Consider the following 21,544-nt stretch of genomic DNA (forward strand, 5'->3'; position numbering starts at 1 on the left):
TGAAGGCCATTTTCTCCCTTGCCAACAGATCCAGGCTTAATTAGGGTGGGTGAGAGGAGAAGGGTCACAGCTCTGGGCTGCTCCCATCACTTCAGCCCCCAGCAGAGGCCAGTGCTTGGTTGCCGCAGAGAAATAGTCAAAAAATGGGGTGGCAGCAGAGCAGACTGAAAGGATGGGAGCTGGGAGAGAAGGATGTAAAGGGAGGATCTCACTGTTGGCTGCAGCTACCTCAGGGGAGAGGGGATAGACAAGACACAGAGCCAGGCTGCTGTCAGACAGGATGAGAGGCAATGTGCCACCAGCTGGAAAACAGGAAGTTCTCATTAGCGCTGTGGAAAAAATCTTCCCCATGAGGGTGCTCAAACACTGGAACAGAGCCCCAGAGAAGCTGTGGGCCATTCACACCTCCACAGACAGGGTCCTGAGTGACTGAGCTAACACCTTTCTTTGAGCAGAGACCCCCTCAAGCCTCTACCTATCTCTAATGTCCAGCTTGGAGAACAAGAATGGGTTTTGTTCTTTTTCCCAGCTGCTTTTGAAACCAGTTCAGAACTTAGCACTGTGTGAACCCCCACACAGAGAAATCACTGGTGCAGCAGCCTGACTTGAGGTACAGGGAGGAAAAACCTTTAGGATTCAGGGCAGGACCTGCAGGACTGCAGCCACACTGCGTGGGTGACAGGGACACACCTCCCACCTTCACCCCCACCTTCAGGTTCCCATAAAATAAAAGTTTTTAAATATTCTTGTCCCCCATCCCACGAAAGAATTTGGTTTAGTCCCTTCTGGGCAGCATTTTTTTTCTGATTGCAGTAGCTCACCTTAATGCTCAGGTGCTGGGGCTGGTTGAGACAGGGCTTACAGCAGTGTTGATCTGATCTTTAGGTCAGGTAGGGTTTTTGCTGTTCTCTACCATCCCTGTTGCAGCTGCAGTGCCAGACTGCCTGAAGGGACCCCAAGAAGCTGTCCTGGAGCAGCTCCCCCAGTGGGTGCTGGCAGCTAAGTCAGCTAAAGCTGCCAGTCTCACCCAGTCTGTGTGGGGAAGTGAAGCTGCTCCTGAGAGCCTGCTGGGAAAAGCTCCATCTGCCGTGTGTGGTGGAAGGGAAGGTCTTCACAGGGCACCTGACAATCCTTTAACAACAAACCCCGAGAAGCCACACCACTATGGAGGTGAAGTTCCCTTTCCCTGGGTATGCAGCACAGAGCAGTGAGCAGCTGTGGGGGACAGTGGCCTCACATAGGCAGGGGTGAGCTGTCCCCAAGCCCTGGCATGTCCCAGGGCTGTCACCTCTTGTTCTGGCCCTGGCATGGCTGGAGGAGCAGTTGCAAACCAGAGCAGGAAATGCAGACCTGTATCTCATTTTCCTGTTGGATAGTTTAACCCAGGCCAGGTTCCCTGTCTGGTTCCCTGCAGCCACAGCCATGCTTGTGGGAGGGGGACTGGAGGGACAAAACAAGGCCTGGGGGACAAACCTGAGTGCTGGAACATGTCCCTGCACTTACAGCTTGGCCAGCGCCTTTCAGTCCTGTTCAACAACCAAGCTGCCACCCCCAGGCACCAACTGGGAAACATGGAAACCCAGGAACACAGAGGCTGCTTGGTGACAGCCCTGCTCCTATAGACACTTGGGAATAAGGATACTGGGGTGAGGAAAGAGCTGTGACACAGTGATTGAGTCATTCATTCATGATTTCATGTTTACTTGTGATCCTTTGCCTTCCCACCTCTGTCCTCACAGCTGTGAGATCAAACAGAATTCCTGGGTGTCCAGGGTCATTTCCCTAGGAGCCAGGCCAGTTCCCCTTGCCCTGGAGCAAGGCCATGCATGCTGTGCCATGGGGACAGGCTCTCATGGCTGGGTGTCCCAGCAGTCATGCTGGAGGTCACAGGAAGCACTCCCAGGGCACCGGCGTCCCCCCAAAGGTGACCTGCCAGCAGTGCCAAAGCAGAACCCTCTTGTCCCACTGTGACAATCCCTGGGGAGCAGCAGGGCCAGGGAAGGGCTGTGAATGTGGCAGGGGAGCAATCCAGGCTGAGCAAGCACGTGCTGTCCTGCAGCAGGCCCTGGAGCCTTGGGGACAGCTGGGACATCGAGGCACGGACGAACAGGGACAACCTGCAGCCGTCACGTGGCGAGGAGGAGAACTGAAATGACCTCCTTCAGATTTTAGGCATCCTTTAGACCCAGCATGGAGAGCGTGGCAGGCTCCTCCCTCTGTGCCAGCAGAGTCACTTGAGGAGCGACTGGAACACTGAGATGACGGGGTCCTCGTGGCTGGTGACCACCAGCACGCTGCGGAACTTGTCAAACAGCATCAGCAGCTGGGAGCGCCGCATGTTCTCGTTGTACATGATCTCCTCCAAGTGGTGCCGGCCTCGGAAGTAGTGCAGCAGCCTGCGGGGAGCAGAGCAGGGAGCACGTGGGTCAAAAGCAGCTCAGACTCACACTGCCACCCCCAAGGTCTCCTCTCCCATGGGATGCAAAGCAGAAGGTTGTTTGAGTTATGTCCCTCATTTGCATAAAAAGGGAAATTAAATCATGCCTAGCACAGAAATCTCCTGGAAAAGGGTGGGACTCTCCCACTGTGGGGCTTTGCCAAGGTTCTCCTTGGATCAAGAGGTTTCCCAGTTTGGGGCATTTCCCAAGACTGTCCATTTTCAACTTAGTTATAATTCCAGAAAGTGAACAAACAAAAGAGCCTTGAGAAGTCAGGACATGGCAGATTTATTCTGTGCTCTCTTAGCTAAACCTACAACTGTCCTTTGTCACAGCTCTGCATCAGGGGCCTGGGTACCTGCACTGCCTTTTAGAATTAAGAGCAATTTTCCCTCATGGCAGCCCAAGGGGCTTTGTAACTACAAGTCCTGCATTCAGGGTTTGGGCAGCTTGGGTTGGGTGGAGCACTCGCAACAGGGAGATGGAAATTTTAGTGGTAGGCACCACAGAGAAGCTGTAGGAGTTATAAATCCCCCTAAGCCCAAGCTCAAATCATGCTGGCTTCTTAAATTCCCTATTCTCTTTAAACAAAGCACAGATAGCCCTTTGCTGGCCACCAACATGCCACAGCCATCAGAAAACCTTGGCCCTGCACAGTCAGTCACAGCTATGGGCCCCTCCCCAGAGTTCCCTCTGAGCCATAACACCAAAGCAGCCCCCACATGAAGCCTGAGTTTGCTGCTCAGTCTCTTGTCTCAACACCCTCCCAAATGTCACAGCCATGCTGCACGTGTGACTCTAGTACTCCCCACCCTGTGAAGGCCCAAAGGCCAGAGTCCCTTCCCAGCTCCACAGCCAGCTGTGCCTCCACGTGTTCCACATCACACTCTGGGCACAGCCTTTGCTCATGTTCCATTACCCATCTGCGGCTTCATGCCAACTGACTGTAAAAATGAGTGGAGATGACATGATCTGTTTTCCATTCTTACAGCCCCATGCAGGAACTGCCCTCAAAGTATACTCAATATCCACTGGAGCACTCTGTTTTGGAGGATGGAGTGGCTCCTGCCACAATTGCCTGGCTGCCTCCTGCTGCTCAGGCTGGGCACTCCTGTCACCCACCACCCTCACAGGTGACTGGAAAGGAGTCACCATGCAACAAGTGTCCCTCCATCCCATGCCCCACTGCAGAGTTTTCACCTCTAGCCCAGTGCCACATGTGTTTCTGTTTCCCAACTTGCCACATCCCTCCTCTCCCCCATGAGCTCTGTCAGAGCAGGATCCTCCCTGGCAGCCTGAGGCTGGGCAGCCCCAGCTGGCTGCCAGCTCCCTCCTGCTCCTCTGCCAGCTCTCAAGCTGGCACCAGTATGGAGAACAGAACTGCTGCCTCTCTGTACCTGCAGCACAAACTGAGACAAGCTCCAGTCCTTCCCACATCTGGGCTGTGCCTTTTGCACTGTCTCCCACCAGGTACTGACATGAGGCTCATTGGCCACTTCCCCTGGGCCAATGGCAACTGTGCACTCAGAAGTGGTCACTCACAGGGACAGTGTCAGTCCTTGGGTGTATCAAAACCAGACTGTTCCCACAGGTATGAACAGAAACATTTCTATTTTACAACTCATCTCACAGTTCACAAAGTGATTTTGGGGATTCTCTCCCTTATGCCAGGAGAGAGGCATTGTGCCCATGTGCCCATGTGCCCATGTGCTCATACCCTGGCTCAGCTCTCTTCCATGCAAATAGTACAACCTGGCTTTCCACAGCAGCACAGACTGAGCAGTTTGCCAATAAATACATCCATCTTATATTCAGAAAGAGTCTGGATTTGTAACTGGTCAAGACTAAATACTTTCCACTCCAATAAAAGCTAGAGAGGATATTAAAGAATATCACAAAAATGTCAGCTGGAAGACACCCCCAAAGCCTAGCCCAGCATCCTGCTCCAGCAGGACTATTGCTAATGCTGTGGAGCTTTTTCAAACCCTTCCAGGATGGAGATCCCTCCACATCAGGCAATCTGTCCTGGGCTGCACCACCCTCCTGGGGAGGAGGTTTTCCCAAAAGTCCAACTAGAATCTACAAGGCTATCCTTGGGGCTCACAGTTCCAGAGAAGGTGGGCACTGCCTTCACCTTTGTGGGCCACAATCAGCATGAAATGGGCACTTCTTGGGGCACTAACACTGTGTTTGAGTCCCTCTGAAGCTGCACAGGTGTGTCTGCTGACAGGTGTGCACATCCAGATGCAGAGATGGAAGATTACTGCTTTCCATTGCTCATCACTGTTTTCCCCTCCTCAAGTTTCAAAAGCTGTTCCCCTAACAGCACTGGAGTGTTCCTACACATTAAAAAGAAAAGAATTCTCTCAGACTAGCAATTCAAACAGAATTCGCTTATTTCTGGCCAAGGAGATGTCCCTGCCACAGCACTGCTTGAAACCAGAGCAGAACTGTCCACAGCTCAGTGCTGCCAATGAGCATTCCTCAGTGGGGGGAAGGATCTCACCTCCCAATCTCAGAGCAAGACAAACCCTGAAAGCAACTCCACACCCACGGCTTGGGAGAGAAGCCATGAGTGAAGCCTCCAGCTTCTTCAGGCTTCAAAAGCACTGCTTAACGTGCAGTGAGGAAGGATTTGTGTACATTACTGGGGATCTAGCTCAAGAAGAACTTGTCTCCTTCTCAAGCTTACTCCTGGAAGGACATGCCAACCCTCCTTTAGTTGCACCTTAGGAAAGAACTTGGATTTCAATTCCCATTCAATGTTATGAGGGTTAATGCAGCCAATGCTGGAGCCAAGCTTTAATAATTCCTTAATTCCCCTTAAGGTTTCTGCCTTCAAGCACGGGCTGTGCACAGCCCTGGAGAAGGCACCAGCACTCTGTGCTGTCTGTGTAACAAAGGACAGGCACTCAGAGGCACCAGCACAGGAAAATGTGCCAGGCTGAGCTTTATTGCTGTGCTGGAAATAGCCCATCCCTCTGTGTGCACACACAGCATCCTGGCAAGGGCAAATAGCACAGGATATTCAGGACACCAGTTGTGCATTTCTAGCACTTTGCTCTGGAGGCAGCTGTGAGAGCAGAGCTGTTGACCAGGGCTGGAGCAGATCCTGCATGAGGACAACGAGGGAGATCAGCTCCTTCAGGCACCTCACCATGGTTTTCTCTCTTTCACTGAGAGCAACAGATTTACTCATCTCTGATGGTTGTGACACAAAAAGAGACAAAATACACCACAACCTACAAACTGTGGTGTCTCATAAAACCAGCAGTAACCAAGAGGGTCTGTCATGAACATTCTTAAGTGTGCCCACAGGACCCATCTGTTTATTGTTTATTTATTGTTTAATCTGTTTGTTCCTCTGTTCCTCACTGTTGCCTCAGAGCACTCTGCACTTGGCAATTCAATCTGTACTAGACTGGAAATTCTGACCTAGTAAGGCCTGGGGATCTGCAAAAGAACCTGGGGCAGAAGCAAACTGCACAATAAACATCACTCAGCTAGTTTCACAAAGAAATCAGAGTCATTTCTTGCATCTGCAATTCCAAAGCTTCCAAATGGCTCTTTTACCCAGCTGAGGGTATGAGAGGGGAGCAATCACGACATCCTTTCCTCTCACTAGGATAACTAAGAATCTGCATTGCCACTGAACTGGTCCAAGGAGTCCCTCACAAATTCTGTCTTAAGCTACTAAATATTATTTTATTGTTACTTTCCTTCCTCAGTGGTTTTGTAATGACTTAGCTGGTAATAAAGAAAAAAACACTTCAGAGTTCTCAAGTGGCCAGTGTTGCCTCCCAGTCAGAGTATATTCTCTGAAGAGTTGCAGAAGATGAAGGAGACAAATAATTCAGAGAGCAGTAACTACCCACAAGCTTTGAGAGCTCTGTCCAAGTCCCTGAGCTGTACTCTGCTACAGACAAGGAAAGCATCTTCCTGCTATTACAATTTCCCTGGGCTACCTGCCTGTATCCATCCTAGGGCAAGAACCAGGTTTTCAGGGGATTACCAACTGAATCCAGAATATGGAACAGCTGCAGTCCCTGCCTCAGGTGGTTTTCTGCTCCACAAGTATGAAAAACAGTGAAAGTTGCATTCCAGTGATGCCACTGAGTTTTGAAATCCTCCAGAAGAAAAAGTGTTTCCGCCCCCCACACTTCTTCCCAGATGGCTGCTTTAACCACATGAAGAACCACATAGTGCCTGGGTTTGTTGAGTGCAAATTTTTAACAACAGATTGTGTGCTACTGATCACACATCCTAATAATGCCTTTAGCTTAACTAACCTAAGCAGTGAGCTCTCATCACTGCCAAACACACCTTGGGACACTCTGTAGAAGTATTCAGGCTGCCTCTGTGTCTCATGTTTCCATGGAGTTTATAAACCATAAAATTAAGGAGAGCTGACTTGGAAATACTGATGGTCACAACACGGCAGCATCAGCATCACTGGACCTCTGCCTTGCCTGCTTACAATGGCTTTTTAGGCTGTGCAGTTTTGTGTCTGCCAGGTATGGACACAGGAAAAGTGGCACTGAAGTCCAGCCATACACCCTGACAGTCCTACACATGCCCAGGGCTCTGTTACCAAGTGCAGTGTGCCACAAGTATTAGTTTGTATTAGAGATGAAATACAGGAGCAAACCCAAAAGAATTTCTCCTCCAACTCCCCAGGCTAACAGGATTTGCTCAGCCTCCACACCAATCCTTCCATAAAGCAGGGAGGATAAGAAACAAGGATTGCATCCTGCACTGCTCACCTTGCAAACATGCGGAGATCTTCTGGGTTCTGGGCAGCTGGGACATTCAGGATGGCCTCCCTCTCATGTTCCAACAGGCTTGCCAGGAGATTCTCTGTCATCCTCTTATTTAGGGGTGAATCCCCACCAGGTATCAACTCAGCACTGGAATTATCCATGCTAGGGCTTGTCAGAGTCATGTCATCACTACTGGCTATCAAGGCAAGAGAGACACACATACACATTACATTTTTATACTCCTCAGCATAAGGATGCAAAGTTTATCGATTCAGGCTGTTTCTGTGCAGCCTTTCCAACTAATCCCTCTTCTCTGGAGAGCAGAGAAAGTGGCTCTCCAAGTGCTCCATGAATCTGCAATTAGTCATATGACAACACAGCGATTTTCTCAATGGGAAATTCAAATGCTTCAACAGAGTCATCAATTTGTGTGGAAAACTGTACTTCTGGAGACTATAAACAGTCCATAAAAAACATTTGAAAAGAGAATTCCCAGACAGCTGTGCTGGAATACCGTGAAGTGGTAACACAAAAATCCTAACAGCACAGAAGGTGGGAGAAGGCAGAGGCCAAGAAGCAATATCCTCTTGTGAGGGAGCCAGAAAAAGCAGATCACAGACTCATCTGACTCATGTTCCAAGATTTCTGCCCTAATTCATGACTCCTGTAAAGCTCAGAGCTGTACAGAGGACCTCTCCCCAAATCCAAGCCCAGTGCTGTTCTGAGAAGGCTGCTCAGAACAGCATAGGCAGGAAAGTCTGGTGATTTCAGCATCCTATCTGACTCATCTTCTTGAAAGAATGCTTTCCTGGAATCACCCTGAGGAATGGCACTGGGGATATTAAAGAAATCAGGAGACATAAAGAGAAGTCAACCATTTGTGAGAAAAAAAGCCAGTTCTGTGTCTCCTCAAGTGGCACTAATGGTTCTACAGCCCACAGAAACCAATGCTGCTTGAATAAATTCTCACATTTTCTTTCTGTCCTGAAAACCAAAATCTGCCAGAGGAACACAGGGGATACTTCTGAGTGCAGCAAGGGAGGACAAAGTTAATATTGCAAACAGAGAAGTACCTCTCATAAAAATCTTTTACATGACCAAATGAGAATTTGGCAAATTACAAAGCATTATTTCTTTCTAAAAAGAAGTCTAATAGCCTCTAGGACTTTCACCAGTGCCCAGCTCTAAATTTAGGAAAGGCTGGACCTAATTAGCAAGTACTGCAGCAAGAGGAGATGGCTCATTACCAAGGCCTGATGGCCCTTGGCAGCATTAAGAGAAGCTCTAGAAGTGAGGTGGAGTCTGAAGAGCAGAGAAAAGTGTGCTCATACTTGGAGAACCGAAGCTGAGAGCGTTGGGGGTGCTCAAACTTCGTCCCCCAACCCTGGCAGTGAAGGGCATGTCCTCGTCCTGGGCTCGGAGCTCCTCCTCGTTCGGGGGCACCATGAGGCACACGTAGGTGTGCAGCTGGATCAGGAGGCGGTGCTGCAGCATCCAGATCACCATCTGGATCAGCTGGGTCTGCAGGGGGACAAACAAGGGCTAAACATCTGGGAAATGAGACACAGGAGGAGAACAACACATAGAGGGTACACTTGGTGAGTAATGAGCCACGTGGAGAAATGCTTCTTGCCCCACACAAGAGTTTCTCTCTTTTCCAATCACTAAAAGGTGACCAGGCAGAAACTTTCATCACACCCAGAGCCTCTGTGGGTGCTCAGGCTGCAATGGAGCCTTTCATGATCCACATCTTTATGGAACACTGACCAGCACAGCCCCAAAGGAACCTGTCCTGCCCCTGCCTCAGCTCCAGACCATTTGCTGGTTTCTATACAAGGGCCACTAAAATACCTCACTGAAGGGTTAATGCCACATGGTCAGACTGAAGTGCAGGCTGCTCTAGAGGGCCAGAGAAAGGGCAGGGTGATGGGGCAGAGCTGAAGCAACCAGGGGAGGTGGGCAGGAATAGAAGCCCTTTGCTGTCAGATGAGAAATTGCTGATGAGCCATGGGAGAGGCTCTGGAGATCAGGGCCTGACAGGGCTGGGCAATACAGAAGCAGCAGCAGCACAAGCCCTGGCAAAGGACAGCAGCCTGAGCTGCCAAGGAGTCCCCTCAATGCAGAGTCACCACCCCTCATTTCACCTCCCTCTGCTATATAGGGCCAAAGCTAATAAAGGCATCAGGATTTTTAGGCAGTCAAGAGGCTCAAAAGCAAGGAGATGTATTAAACATTAATAATAACAAATATTAAACATTGCCCAACACCTGCTGGAGACCTGCACCACAGGCAGAAGGAGGGGCAAGTGTTTGTAAGGTCTGTTTTCAGAAGTCTGGGAGGAGCATTCAAAATGCATCATTGTGTCTTGATTTCTGCATAAAAAGCCTTTTCATATCACTGCAGGCAACTCTCATAGCAAAGGGCTCAGAACACAATCACTGACAAGGCTGTTTGGGGATTTCATAGCAACCACCACTGTTTTGGTGAGACAAACACATGCAGCATGAGCTCAGGCTCAGAAGGAAGCTCACTCTGCTGCATTAATCATCAGGGTAGCAGGCCAAATAGCAATAAAAGCCCCAAACCCAAGTTCATCAGCCCACATAATTTTCCTTTTTCCATAAATCTGGTAATTCTCAGTTCCTCCTCTGCTATCAAATCACAGAAGAAACCTCTTCTGTTTGCAGACAGACCCACACCCTGTCTTTTCAGGGATTACCACTTCTGGGGGCTCAGTGGATTTTAATCTTAAAACATATGATCTGGGATCGCCTTCAAACATCCATTTTTTGGAAAAACCATAATTCATTTTACATGTTTAACAGAAAATCTACAGAAGAAGAAGGTTGGCAAAAGACACCAAAGACTGAATGCTTTGCTAACATCTGAAGCCAGCCTGGAAGAGCGAGGTTTACTCCAGTGATTCCATTGCTGAAATTCTTCCTTCCAGATGCAGGCCTGGATGGAAAGATGGCTCATTTATTTTACTTTAATTTCCAACCTGTTGGCACACGGCAATGTCTGATTAGCAAATGAAAGAGGTCTGCACGTTTCAGAGCACAAAACAACCCTGGAAAAATCCAAGGAGATGGGAAGACAGGCTCTACCAGAAGCAGTGGGTAGGGCCTGACCCACACCAGCCTCCCCTGGGCACTTTGGTGTTCCATGAATTACAAAAATAGCCAATTTCTGTTGTTGCAGCTCCATGTACATGGAGAGTCTCATCCAGCCCTCTCTAATCCTGCACCATCACCTCCACACCCTTGTGGAAATTCCTAGAAAGCCACCCCGAGCCAGCATCTATGGCCCAGTGGAACAAGAAGCCAGGCAGCAGTGGTGTTACAGCTTTACAGCCACAACAGCCCCTGCCAAACACCTTTGTGCCATCTCTGGGTAGGAGAGCTGCAGGTCTGGGACTACCCTGAGAACTGGAGGAAACTCTTCTTCCATCCTGAAGTAAACTTGAACAACCATCCCTAGACCAGAGACTGATGATCCCTGACATACTTCTGTACTAGCCAAAGTTCAGCAGGAATTTGGTACCTCTTAAAACCCAGAAAAAGCCCAAGTGCTGCAGCATCCTGCACTGGCCCCTGTCCCTGTGATGACTTTTGTGCTCACACCATTCTCACTCCCTCCAGGTTTAGACCCATTTCTTACCAAAGGCAGAAGTGTCTCCACAGGTGAGCTCTAGCAGAGGCTTTGCTAACCCATCCTGCTGCCTGTGCTTCTGCATTTCCATCCATGCTCCATCTGCTCCTCCCAAGCTCCCATGGAGCTCACCAGGGCTGCAGGATCCGAGGCTGCCCTGCACCATCTGTGCTGTGCTGGCTGGAAATGCTGCTCCTTCCCCAAAGGTGCAGGGTTCTCTCTGTGCCTGCTCTCAGGACACTTCCTTAGAGCTGGGCTCCTTTCTGAAGCCACACAGGCTGGAGCAGCTTCCCAGGCAGGGATATACTTCACCCCAGGACTGCTTGCCTCAGTCATGCTCTGGCACAGCAGGAATCCAGAGCCAGCCTTTTTTGGCTGAAACACCAGGACTGTGATGGAAATATAAAGTGAAACATTTTCTGTTGCTTAATTTAACTACCAATTCAATCTAAATTTCATCCATGTTCCTTTCATGCTTCCTGTCTGCCCGTGCTGCCTCTTTCCAGCCTGCTCTGAGGGGGTCCTGTCTGCTGCAGCAGCCACATCTGGCTCGTTCCTGCTGGCACAGAGCAGCCCAGGGCCATTCCCAGAGAAGTGCCAGGGGTGTTGTCATGCAAAGCACTGGTACAGTGCCTTGCTTTGTGCTCACTGGCACAAGCAGAGATGCTGCACTGGCCTCCAAAAACACAGCACTGCACATCAGCCCAGCTGGGCACTTTGGGATGGCCAGAAGAAAGCTCAGCCCCAGGTCTTGGAGGGACAAGATCCAGCATTCCTTATTCTCTGAGGCCATTTGTAAAACTCTTGAGAAAGGTGTTAAATTTCCTGCAAGGATTCTTTAAGGCTGTTTTCTTTCCCAGGGCTAAAAAGTTAAGGATAACTGGGAGCAGCAACAGGTTCAGGAAAGGGAAGGGGAAACAGCAGCCTAGAAACACTCAATCCCGGTTTGTTTCTCACTCCATGAGCAGACAGTGAAAACACAGCTTGTTTTGCCTGCTGAAGCACACAAGCCCCCCTTTCTCCAGCCTGGATTATCCAGTTATTTGATACAAATTCTCTTCAAGGTCTGAGTGGAGAACTGAGGGCTGCCTGCCTCAGGATGATGACACCTTCAAAGCCACTGGGCTGCAGGGATGTTTGCTGAAATGTATTGCCTTCCTTTAGCATTCAATCCATGCTGTTTCCTGGAATACATAAACTACAAAAACTTCTCCCTGTTTTACAGGAAACAGACTCTGCAAATTCCTACTGATGTAGGATGAAACATTTGCTGTCTAATATTGCCATTTTAATCATTAGGTAATCTGAATTCTCAGCTTAACCATTCCCTCCATTCAGGCCTAGCCTGACATAGTCTTTTAACTTACTGTGCTAAACCCCTGATTTTATACCCAGTCCAACAATATAAATGCATCTTAATCCCACTTCCCTACTTCTGCCAACAAAAGCTCCTGTGGCTCCTAATGCCTTCCAGCAGAGCAGCCCCATGTGCAGCATGGCTCCCTGAAGACACAGCTGCCCATTCAGGGCGTGCAGGCAGCTCAGCTCCCCTCCCACTCCATCCCCTGACACATTTTCCTGCCTCATTTTCCATGAGCCCTGCATAAAGCTCAGCACATTTTCTGCAGGCACAAGACAGAGGCCTCATCTCCCTGTGCCTGGCTCCCAGCAGGATGGCCCAGACTGACTAAAACAAAAGTGAAAAGTTAAACAGATTTTGTTCAGCAGCAGCTGTCCTGCTTTCCCATCTGTTTTTGTTTGGTTTTTTCCTGCAGTTATCCACATCCCATCAAGGGAGAATTAAAGAACCACAATAATAATGACAATGTGCATTAAGATAAAGGGGATGCAGGAAGGAAATGAGATGTCTAATTCACCTAGGAACACTCCTTACAGGTGAGAAGATTCCTCCTGCTTGTCCATGTTTGTTCAAGGCAGGGCAGAGGTGTTACAGCTTCTGAAGCAGAGAAATTGGCTGAGGTTACAGTGCAGAGGAGGGGAAGCCACAAGCATCATCCCTAACTCTTGGTTTACAAAGCAACTTCGTGCAGAGTAGCTGGGTAAAGAAATTTGATGCTGGATAAAGAAATCCTTATCCTGAACAGCAGGTCAGAGCCCTCCCCTGCACCAGCAGCAGGGCCTGCTACACATCCTGCCAGCCATGAAGGCTTTGGCTCACCAGGTGCTCCTGTGCATTCCCAGGAGGTTTGGAAGGGGTGTGCACCCCACTGAGCAGTCCCAGAGCTCCAGCCCAGTGTGCCCTGCAATCACAGCAAGGCTGTGCCACTCACAGGAGGACAGCACAGGGACACGAGCCAACAGCTGGGGTCAGGGTAGAGGAGATGCAAACTGCTTCTTCTCCAGCAAAACTACCAAAAGGCAAGATGAGTTCCATTTTGTGTGAGCTCACAGGATCTCCCCACCCCGTGGCTGCACCCTGGTGAGACCCAGGACAAACCCAGGCACTGCAGCAAGTCCTGGTGATGTGACAAGTCACAATGGAGCTAAGGGACAACTCACTGTGAAATGGGGAGAACAGCTTCTGCTTCCCTGAGCCCCCCAGCTGCACAAGCTCTGCAGGAATCACCTCCCTCACTCTGGGCCAGCCCTGGAGCTCACTGCATCTCCCCAGTGAATTCCACCTGCTAACCTGGCAGAAAACTTGTCCAGCTGAAACAAATTCAATGAATAGAGTCAGGCTGGACAGGAGCCAGAGCTCTAGGAAAGTGAAGAGGGAAGGGAGGAAGGCTCCTGTGTGCACACACCTGGGAGGGGGGAAGGAAAAGCAGGGCCTTGGTTCAACAGCACTGAGATCTCTTGAGGTCAGCTGAGCTGAGAGCATGGGCTCATCCTCACCCTGCTGCTGTCCCAGGGGGTCCAAGGGAAACACAGAGAAAGGAAGCAGCAGGGAGCACTGCATGGATACCAAAATCTTCTCAACTGACAGATACACACTGACCAGGGCTCCACTGCAATACACTGCTCCTCATCTCAGACAAGAAAAGAGATCAAGATGACACAACCAAGACTTTCAGCCTCTGGCACAGCTGAGAGCACTGGCAGGCCTGGCACACAGCAGCCACCTGACACCTCCTACCTACGTGACAGGCAGACAGCAAAAGCAGAACACAGCCATGCACTCCCAAGGCAGTCCTGTCCTTGCTCAGGTTGTTCCTATCTCCTACCAGTCAAAAAATACCACACCACACCATGTAGAAAAATGAGTGTCACTTTTTTTTTTCATCTATCCAAAGGAATAGAGGAATTCCACTCATGTAATGGTAACTGAACAAAAATAACTTTGTCCCCTTTCAAATCAAGCAATATTTTTGTATAAAAACAGGAAGGGCTCTGAGAGGTCTCCTATTTCCTCTGGTGGGCTTTATTGATGCCTTCTGTATTCTTTACCCATCCAGAAGCACATGCCAAAAGCAGGGATCCAATCCCATGCTTAAGAGAAGAATCAAATGGGATGGATGCCATGGATGCCATGGGGCCACAAGAGTTTCTGCAGCAGATGCAGCCCCTCCCACAGTATTGACCCTCAGCACAGTGACCTTCAGGAGCACTGACAGTGCCCTCAGCCTGATGAAAAGCATGAGATAACAGAAAACCACTGGAAATCTTTAAAGCTAAAAAACCTCACATCCCTTCCTGTGCACACAAAGAACAAAACTACAGAGAGAAGTCCCACCTTTGCTAATTTTTTTCAAAGGCAAAGCAAATACATTTTGACAATATTTACAGTTCAGAGTACAACATCTTTTAGCACAGCACAGCGGAACAAAAACCCACCCACATTTCATTAGATTAATTGTTCATTGATTAGATCTCTGTTAATTGCAACTGGAGCCTGACCATTTCAGGGCAGGGATTGGAGTCACATCTCTTCAAAGACTAAAAAACCAAAAAATAATACAAGAAGTCCTACACTGGTAAATCAAAGTAGAAGAAAATGTACTGATACGAAAATACATAAAACCTCACTCTAATCTAAATTCCCCTAAGAACTGTCACACTTTGCTTCATCAAAAAGCCACAGCTTTTCACAGCATCATCCTTCATCCTTCCAATAAGGCTGAAAGGATGATGAAAGCAAGCTGTGCTGCTGACCCTTAGGACCCCACCACAGACAGGTGAGCAGCAGAGGGAAGGTACACACTGAAAAAAACATTTCAGCACTGCATCAGCTCTGGCAAGCATTTATTGCACCCTTGTTTCAAGGCATAACTGCAGCAGTAAGTGGCAGACTTTTATTTATGTATTTTAAACGAAAGTAGGACGTCTGAGAACAACCAGAACTACTGAAGGAGAAGTATTAGGCAAGTAATTAATTTTAAAAGGATTACTGAGAATGTCTCCTGAAGCTACTGCAGCTAGAATAAAATCAATGCTATGACTTCAGCTTCAATTTTCAGGACACTTATTTGTCTGTAACTACAGTGGAGTCCTGCTCTTCCTCTGCCTCCCAAAGTGGCAGCTGACCAGTACATGCTACTGGGATTAGACTTACATCATTACTTATCTTATCTCTGATCATCATCTCTGCCAACCTGTAATTACAGCCAATTCTTCCCTCACAGCTGTGCTGGAGTGCACAGGTGATGATAATCTCTGTATCTGAGCAGGGGATAAACCCATGGAGCCACCAAAGCACCCAAGTCTGGAGGCCAGAAACAAACACCATGAGAAACCAGCCAAAGAACTCTGCCTATGCTTCCTTTGCCACACTGAGCCATGGTCAGAGGTCCAGGCTCCTCCATCTGGGAACAGAACAGTATCAGCCAGGAGACCTCATGTTATTGAGCTCCTGCCTGTGTTCCACCAGTTCCCAGAAATGCCACAAGCCATGACTGATGCACAAGCAAAATAGCTCACAAATCCAAAATCTATATTTTATTAACACTAAGAAGCTAATGCAGTGACACATGGACTTCTGCTGACCCCATGCTGAGCCTACTTCCTCAAAAAGCCTTTAAACCATTCCAGTTTTACAGCAAAACCAAGTCAGCAGACAGATTGCTTTTAAAAACAGATTGTGAATGTGGAGCAGAAAATATAATAAAAGCAAATGTGATTTTGACAAATCCACAAACTTGATTCAGCCAATTGATGACAGTTTGGAACAGAACAAATGGAGTTTCAGTTTTCCCTACTACACCACTCCATGAAAAGAAACATTCTAATACTTCTTTTAGTGCCAGCACAGAGCATCCTCTCACCTTGAACATCCCCACAGCTTTTTGGCACGAGGAAGTGAAACAATAAATCATGAGACTGGAAACACAGAAACCGTGAACTTGTAAATGTGCAAGAGCAGGCTCCTGCCCAGTGCTCCAGGAGCAGCAGCATCCCCTGTAAGCAGCAGAACAAGGAGCTGGTGGGCAGTGCCCAGCTCACCTCCTGCACAGGCGGTGCCAGCGGGTTCTTGAACTCGGAGAGGGACACGGGGAGGGAGAACTTGGCCAGCATGGAGGGCAGGTTGTGACCCCGGAACTGACAGGAGAAGGCATCTGCCAGGGGAGAGTAACTGCAGGAGAGAGGCAAAGGCACACATCAGCTCTGTGGTGCTGCTCAGGGTAACTTTGATCCAGTTAAGCATTGCAGGAGTGCCAATTCCCAAATGTAATATTCCCTGTGGTCTAGAAAACCCCTAAGCACAGTTGATGGCATGTTGTGTCCTGCAGAAGCCAGCCAGAAGCTCACACACTTTCACCTCAGCCTCACATTCAGCTCCAGCATTTTATCCAAGGCATGGAGGGAATCCAGAGGAGAAAAATGAAAGTGATTAAAAAGTCCAGACCTGTGCAGCCTCTGATCAAAGGGACACAGCTTGGGCAGGGCTGGGCAGGGTACACACACAACCTCTGAATGTGCCAACTGCAGCTGCAGATGTGGCTGTGCCCCTTCCCCGTGCTGACAGGACAAGAAATGTGACTGAACAGAAGTAAAGGATAGCCAAGTTAAATATCAGGAAAACTGTCTGTCTTAGCATTTCCATCTCCAAAGGCCTTCAACAACAGCACTGCCATATTTGACACAGGCACAGTTGTTGTTGAATGACCTCAAGGTCCCTTCCAGCCCTATTTTTATACTTCCATCACCAAAGTTTTAATTTAAAACTATTTTCCTATAACTGAGTTCCAACACAGAGTCTAAAGGCATCTCAAAATCCAATAGAGAAAGGACTGTCAATCTTCAGCAGAGCAAAATTACCCAGCCCTGCCTCCACATCTTCCTTGCAGTGGCTCTGCAAATGGCCCTGCTGCCTTCTGTCTGTGCAAGGCACACAGTGTGGAATGCCAGCACATGAAACAACACAATGGCAACTTTTGCTACTTTTGATTCATGTCAGGTGTGCCAGCTACACAGAGAGCCCTATAAACCACTCATTTAACTTAGTCATAAAGTATTTTGGTTTCTAAATGTTCCCATATTGGACATCCAGTGAGCAGGAGTACAAAAAATACTGACAGCAGCTCCACAGGGTAAATATTGCTTCCAGGGCTCTCACCACCACAGAGGAATATTGATCTGCTCTGCTGCTCCTCCCTGCCCACACTGGCTGTGCAAGTTCAGGCTCATGTAATGGTTTGTGTTTTGCACAGTCTCAACAAATTAATGAAGAAAGATCCCCCTCTGTATCCAGTCAGGGAAGGAAAGTGCATCTGCACTCCTCAGCACTGTGCTGCCACCAACACATTTTCCTTCTACTTACAGGCAGACACTGGCATTTGGAGAAAGCATGTAGACATTGTTTTCACAAAGAGGATAAATAATAATTGCTTTGCCCCAGTAAACAAGATGTGCTGCAAGCTGGAAAACCTGTATTGAGAAAACAGGGAAAAATTAGGGGAGCAAAATCAATATACAAACTGTCAGCAAGTGTTTCATACAACAACAAAAAAAGTCTCGTTTGAGCTGAAATGAAAGAAAAATGTTCCATCCTTTTACCCTGCCTTCAGAATAAATTCATGGTTTAATATAACATGTGGCAGATCAAAAGGCATTTGACAAGGTTATGAATTTCCAGAGATTCACTTCACATTTCTATGCAACTTAGTATTTCCTGCCTCAAAGGTTCAAACTGTATCAATATAAGTTTAGTTTCTTTTCATGCCCCCAAAAACTATTTTTCTTTATGCACAAAATGCATTGTGTTATACATGAAAAATAAAATACATGAAAACTAAAACAAAAGAATCAGCTTCTACTATGACAGAAACATAAAGGAAACCAACACTGTCTTTTTACTGCACGGAGGTATTTCAGTAATGAGTTACACAAAGTATTTTAATGTGTTAAACAAGTCAGTGGTTGCTAATGGCTCTGGAAAAGCCACATAAATAGTGTCTACAAGACATAAAATCCAGCCTGTATCATTAGATGCATTTAACTGTGCTTTTTTGTGGAGAACAAAACTACAGAAGCAGTAGGGAATTTCCAGAGTTCATCCCATAGCCAAGTAACACCACAGACCACTGCAGGCAGACCTGGAGTTTTATTACAAAGCAGGACCTTTCCCTTGGAACAAGAGGAGGCACTGACCAATGAACAGAACATGTGATGGTGAGCTGTGTTTCCCCTGTCACACAGAGCACAGGTTGTGTCCCTGCGTCTGGATCGACCCTTAGGAGCGTGGAATGACCCTTCCCTCTCTGGGATCATCCCAAATGATCATCACAGGGGTCTCTCAGTGGCCTCATAACTCATGGGATTGTCAGAGTCTCATCCCTCCACCAGCACAAACTTCCCAAGGCCTCATCACGTCACCTCCAGCAATTCAGGTTTGAGAGCTGGTTGTCACTACTGGAAAGGCATTTGGAAAGAGCTGCTGGCTTGAGGAGACTGGCTCAAAATCTTTGCCCAAGCCTAAACTAAATCTTCTTCCTATGACTGCCAAGTGCACTAATGGACTAAAGGAAATGGATGGGAAGGTTTGTCCAGGCATTCATCTGTCTTTGGGAGAAAAGATCTTCACAGCTCCAGGGGAAGCGACATATTTGGCCATGGCAGCTGTAAACCTTCACTTGCATTTTGGGTGCTTCATCTGCATGTAGACATCAGTGTGGCAGGACCAAGACAGGCCACTGTGGTGTCAGTCAGGAGTACAATTTGCTCTGCTTTTAACTACCAAACAGGAGGCACAGAGAAGACAGAGCCACTCTCCTCAGAGGGACACAGGGACAGGTCCTGAGGCAGCATACACCAGGAGAACAAAGGGAAATTCCCATTAGAGACGAGGAAAGGTTTCACTCTGATGCTGGTCAGATGTGGACCAGAGAGGCTGTGAGATGCAGCCCTGGAGGTGCTCACAATTCAAAGAGAGGTTTTTCATCAGCCTGTTTTCATGGACTTGTCCTGAGCAGTGGTGAGGATTAGAGACTCCAGGGACGGGGACTCCCATCTGAGACAGGACTGCCCTGTCCCTGCACCTCTGTCCTTTGTTTCTCCAGCCTTTCCCCAGGCTCCAGGGCTGGCTCTCCCTGCTCACACCGAGGGAGGTGCTGTGCTCCTGCCCCACAGAAGCCCACAGGCACACAGGAGAAAAGACCTCGTGATTTAAAAGGCTCTCAGCAGCTGCTGACAGCTCCCCGTACCTGCAGCAATGCCAAGTCAGCATCTTGAGCCAGTTGCTGCAAATTCTTCACAGCAGAGGTAGTTTTAATTACTCTCACCAGGGCAGGAGAGCAGTCCAACGGGAGCTCATTAAGCAATGACTTCTCATCATTTAAAAGTAATAAGGCATGGTAAGGCCTGCAGAAAAATAGAATACATTTGCACAGTAAACTGCAGCTCTTCCTGAAGGCTTTGTTATTCCCACACCACGATACCTGGGGTCAATGTAATGATAAAAAAAGAATTTCTAATATCATCTTTTTGTTCTTACTGGGTTCAAAGTAAGCTTATTTTTATGTCACAGCATATGACACTCCCTGTAAAAAGGAGAGACAGGGTAACTGGATACCCCACTGACAAGGAAAAAAGCCTGCACTGTATTGGCACACAATTGAGAACAAGTCTGAAAACTGCTCATCTGCATTACTGAAATACAGAATGGAGTAGCAGAAAGGAAGAAAGCAGAAGATATTTTGCAGGTAGACAAACACAGGAAATAAGGTATTCCAGGACCTGGGCTCTCTTTCTTCCAAAAGCAGAATTACTTCTGGGTCAACGGATTAAAATGAGCACACAATTCCTGGCTGCAAACAGTGCAGGTCACCCTTTCAGCATCCCCTCAGTACAACCATCCAAAGTGAACACCAAGGCTGTGGCTTTCCACCACCATGAATCCAGCAGCACCACAGAGCCACAGCAGCAGCTCCAGGGAGTCCTGTCTGAGCCCAGGGCCCCCCTCCTGCACAGCCCAGCCACACCATCCCCCTGCCTGTGCCACCTCAGACATGGGCAGCATCACCCTTGGAACAGCAGCAAGGACTGGCCACACTCTGAGGGGCAGAGCTTGCTCTTACCTGATGGATTTCAGACTCTTCTCAATTGCTTCTGGGGGTATGAAGTTGGTGGCAACATAGTGGATTTTGTGAGGAAGGCAGAAACTCACTTCCAGCCAGTTGTTGATGTGTAAACGAACCACCCCTGTGGTGCAGAGACTAAAATAGGAAGGCAATAAATCATACAGCATTTACCCTTTATTACCAGGGAAAACAGTGGTCCAGGGTCACCCCTGCACAGAAATCAGACCAGGACAGGATAAGACTGAAGACACCCTGTCTGAGGACCTGACTCCTAATGCAAGGAACTCCTACACTTAGAGTTACAGAGCACCATCTCCTATAGGATTTTGAGGGAGATTTCAAAGACTTCACCACCGACCTTCTGTTCCCTCCACTCTTAATGTTGCAGCAGTGTCTCAAATTAAAGAAGTTTATTCAAGATCTACTTCAAGGCAAAGGAAAATTCTCTAGGCCAAAGACAAACTGGGCATTGTTTTCACCTCCAATTTCCATTTTCCCCTCCAAGGAAAAAGAAAAGAGGATGTCTGTACTGGGCAAGTACTGTTCCAAGCAGCATATTTCCACAATAACAGCGTCCTTGGGTTCTGCTTAGGTTGTTTGTTTCCTTACAGACCTGTTCCTGCTTGTCACATGAAATCACAAACGTGCTTGTTACGTGGTTTCTTCGTTCTAGGAAACCACAGGGACTGAGCTAAGCCCTTAAACTCACTACAGACAACAGGACTGGAGTGGAAGCAATGGATGTCTCAGGAAAAATAAAGACAAAGTCTGACCCTGGTGCTCAGCCTGAAAGCAACAATAAGCCTCTTTTTACTGAAAAAATCAGAAAAGCTGGAGATTTAGAGTCAGGAACATCATTCAGGTGCTTCTACAGATGTCTGCAAATCTAGACAAGAGGTGGAATACATCTCAGGAGGGAACTATATTTACTTCAAATGGGTAATGTACCATAAGGAGCTAAGCCAGCACCACCCTGCAAACTCTCACAATATTCCCATTCCACAGGCAGGGAATGCTGGCCTGGGAACACCTGCCCTGGGAGGAAGCAGCAAAGTCCACCACTCCTCTTCATGAGTTAGGAACACATGAACTTGCTGATCAATCTCAAGCAACAGCTAATCTTGCCTACATCAGAAAATTGAATTTCTCAATGCCCTTCAGTTTTAAGCTTTCTTCCCAAACAATGCTTTTTGGCTTAAAATCAAATTTCAAAGTTAGC

At 48.1% G+C, this 21,544-nt stretch overlaps 1 protein-coding gene across 9 annotated transcripts in view; it reads right to left on the reverse strand.

Annotated features, from left to right (window-relative positions):
* Positions 1 to 1,672: 1,672 nt before the first annotated feature.
* NPRL3 (NPR3 like, GATOR1 complex subunit) overlaps positions 1,673 to 21,544 on the reverse strand; it is a 41,734-nt gene continuing 21,862 nt past the window's right edge. For 8 of the 9 annotated variants that reach the window (XM_014890949.2, XM_014890948.2, XM_088174540.1 and 5 more), the window contains 7 exons: positions 20,323 to 20,460; positions 19,450 to 19,606; positions 17,568 to 17,674; positions 16,250 to 16,379; positions 8,530 to 8,719; positions 7,202 to 7,394; positions 1,673 to 2,396 (listed from right to left, as the gene is read on the reverse strand). In XM_014890949.2, the coding sequence (XP_014746435.1) occupies positions 2,231 to 2,396; positions 7,202 to 7,394; positions 8,530 to 8,719; positions 16,250 to 16,379; positions 17,568 to 17,674; positions 19,450 to 19,606; positions 20,323 to 20,460 (1,081 nt within the window). In that variant the 3' untranslated portion in view covers positions 1,673 to 2,230. Of the gene's footprint in view, positions 2,397 to 7,201; positions 7,395 to 8,445; positions 8,720 to 16,249; positions 16,380 to 17,567; positions 17,675 to 19,449; positions 19,607 to 20,322; positions 20,461 to 21,544 lie in introns of those variants that run through there. The other variant, XM_088174538.1, reaches the window with a different exon arrangement.

Source organism: Sturnus vulgaris, chromosome 16 (assembly GCF_052056855.1).
Source record: "Sturnus vulgaris isolate bStuVul1 chromosome 16, bStuVul1.hap1, whole genome shotgun sequence".
NCBI classification, from domain to species: domain Eukaryota; kingdom Metazoa; phylum Chordata; class Aves; order Passeriformes; family Sturnidae; genus Sturnus; species Sturnus vulgaris.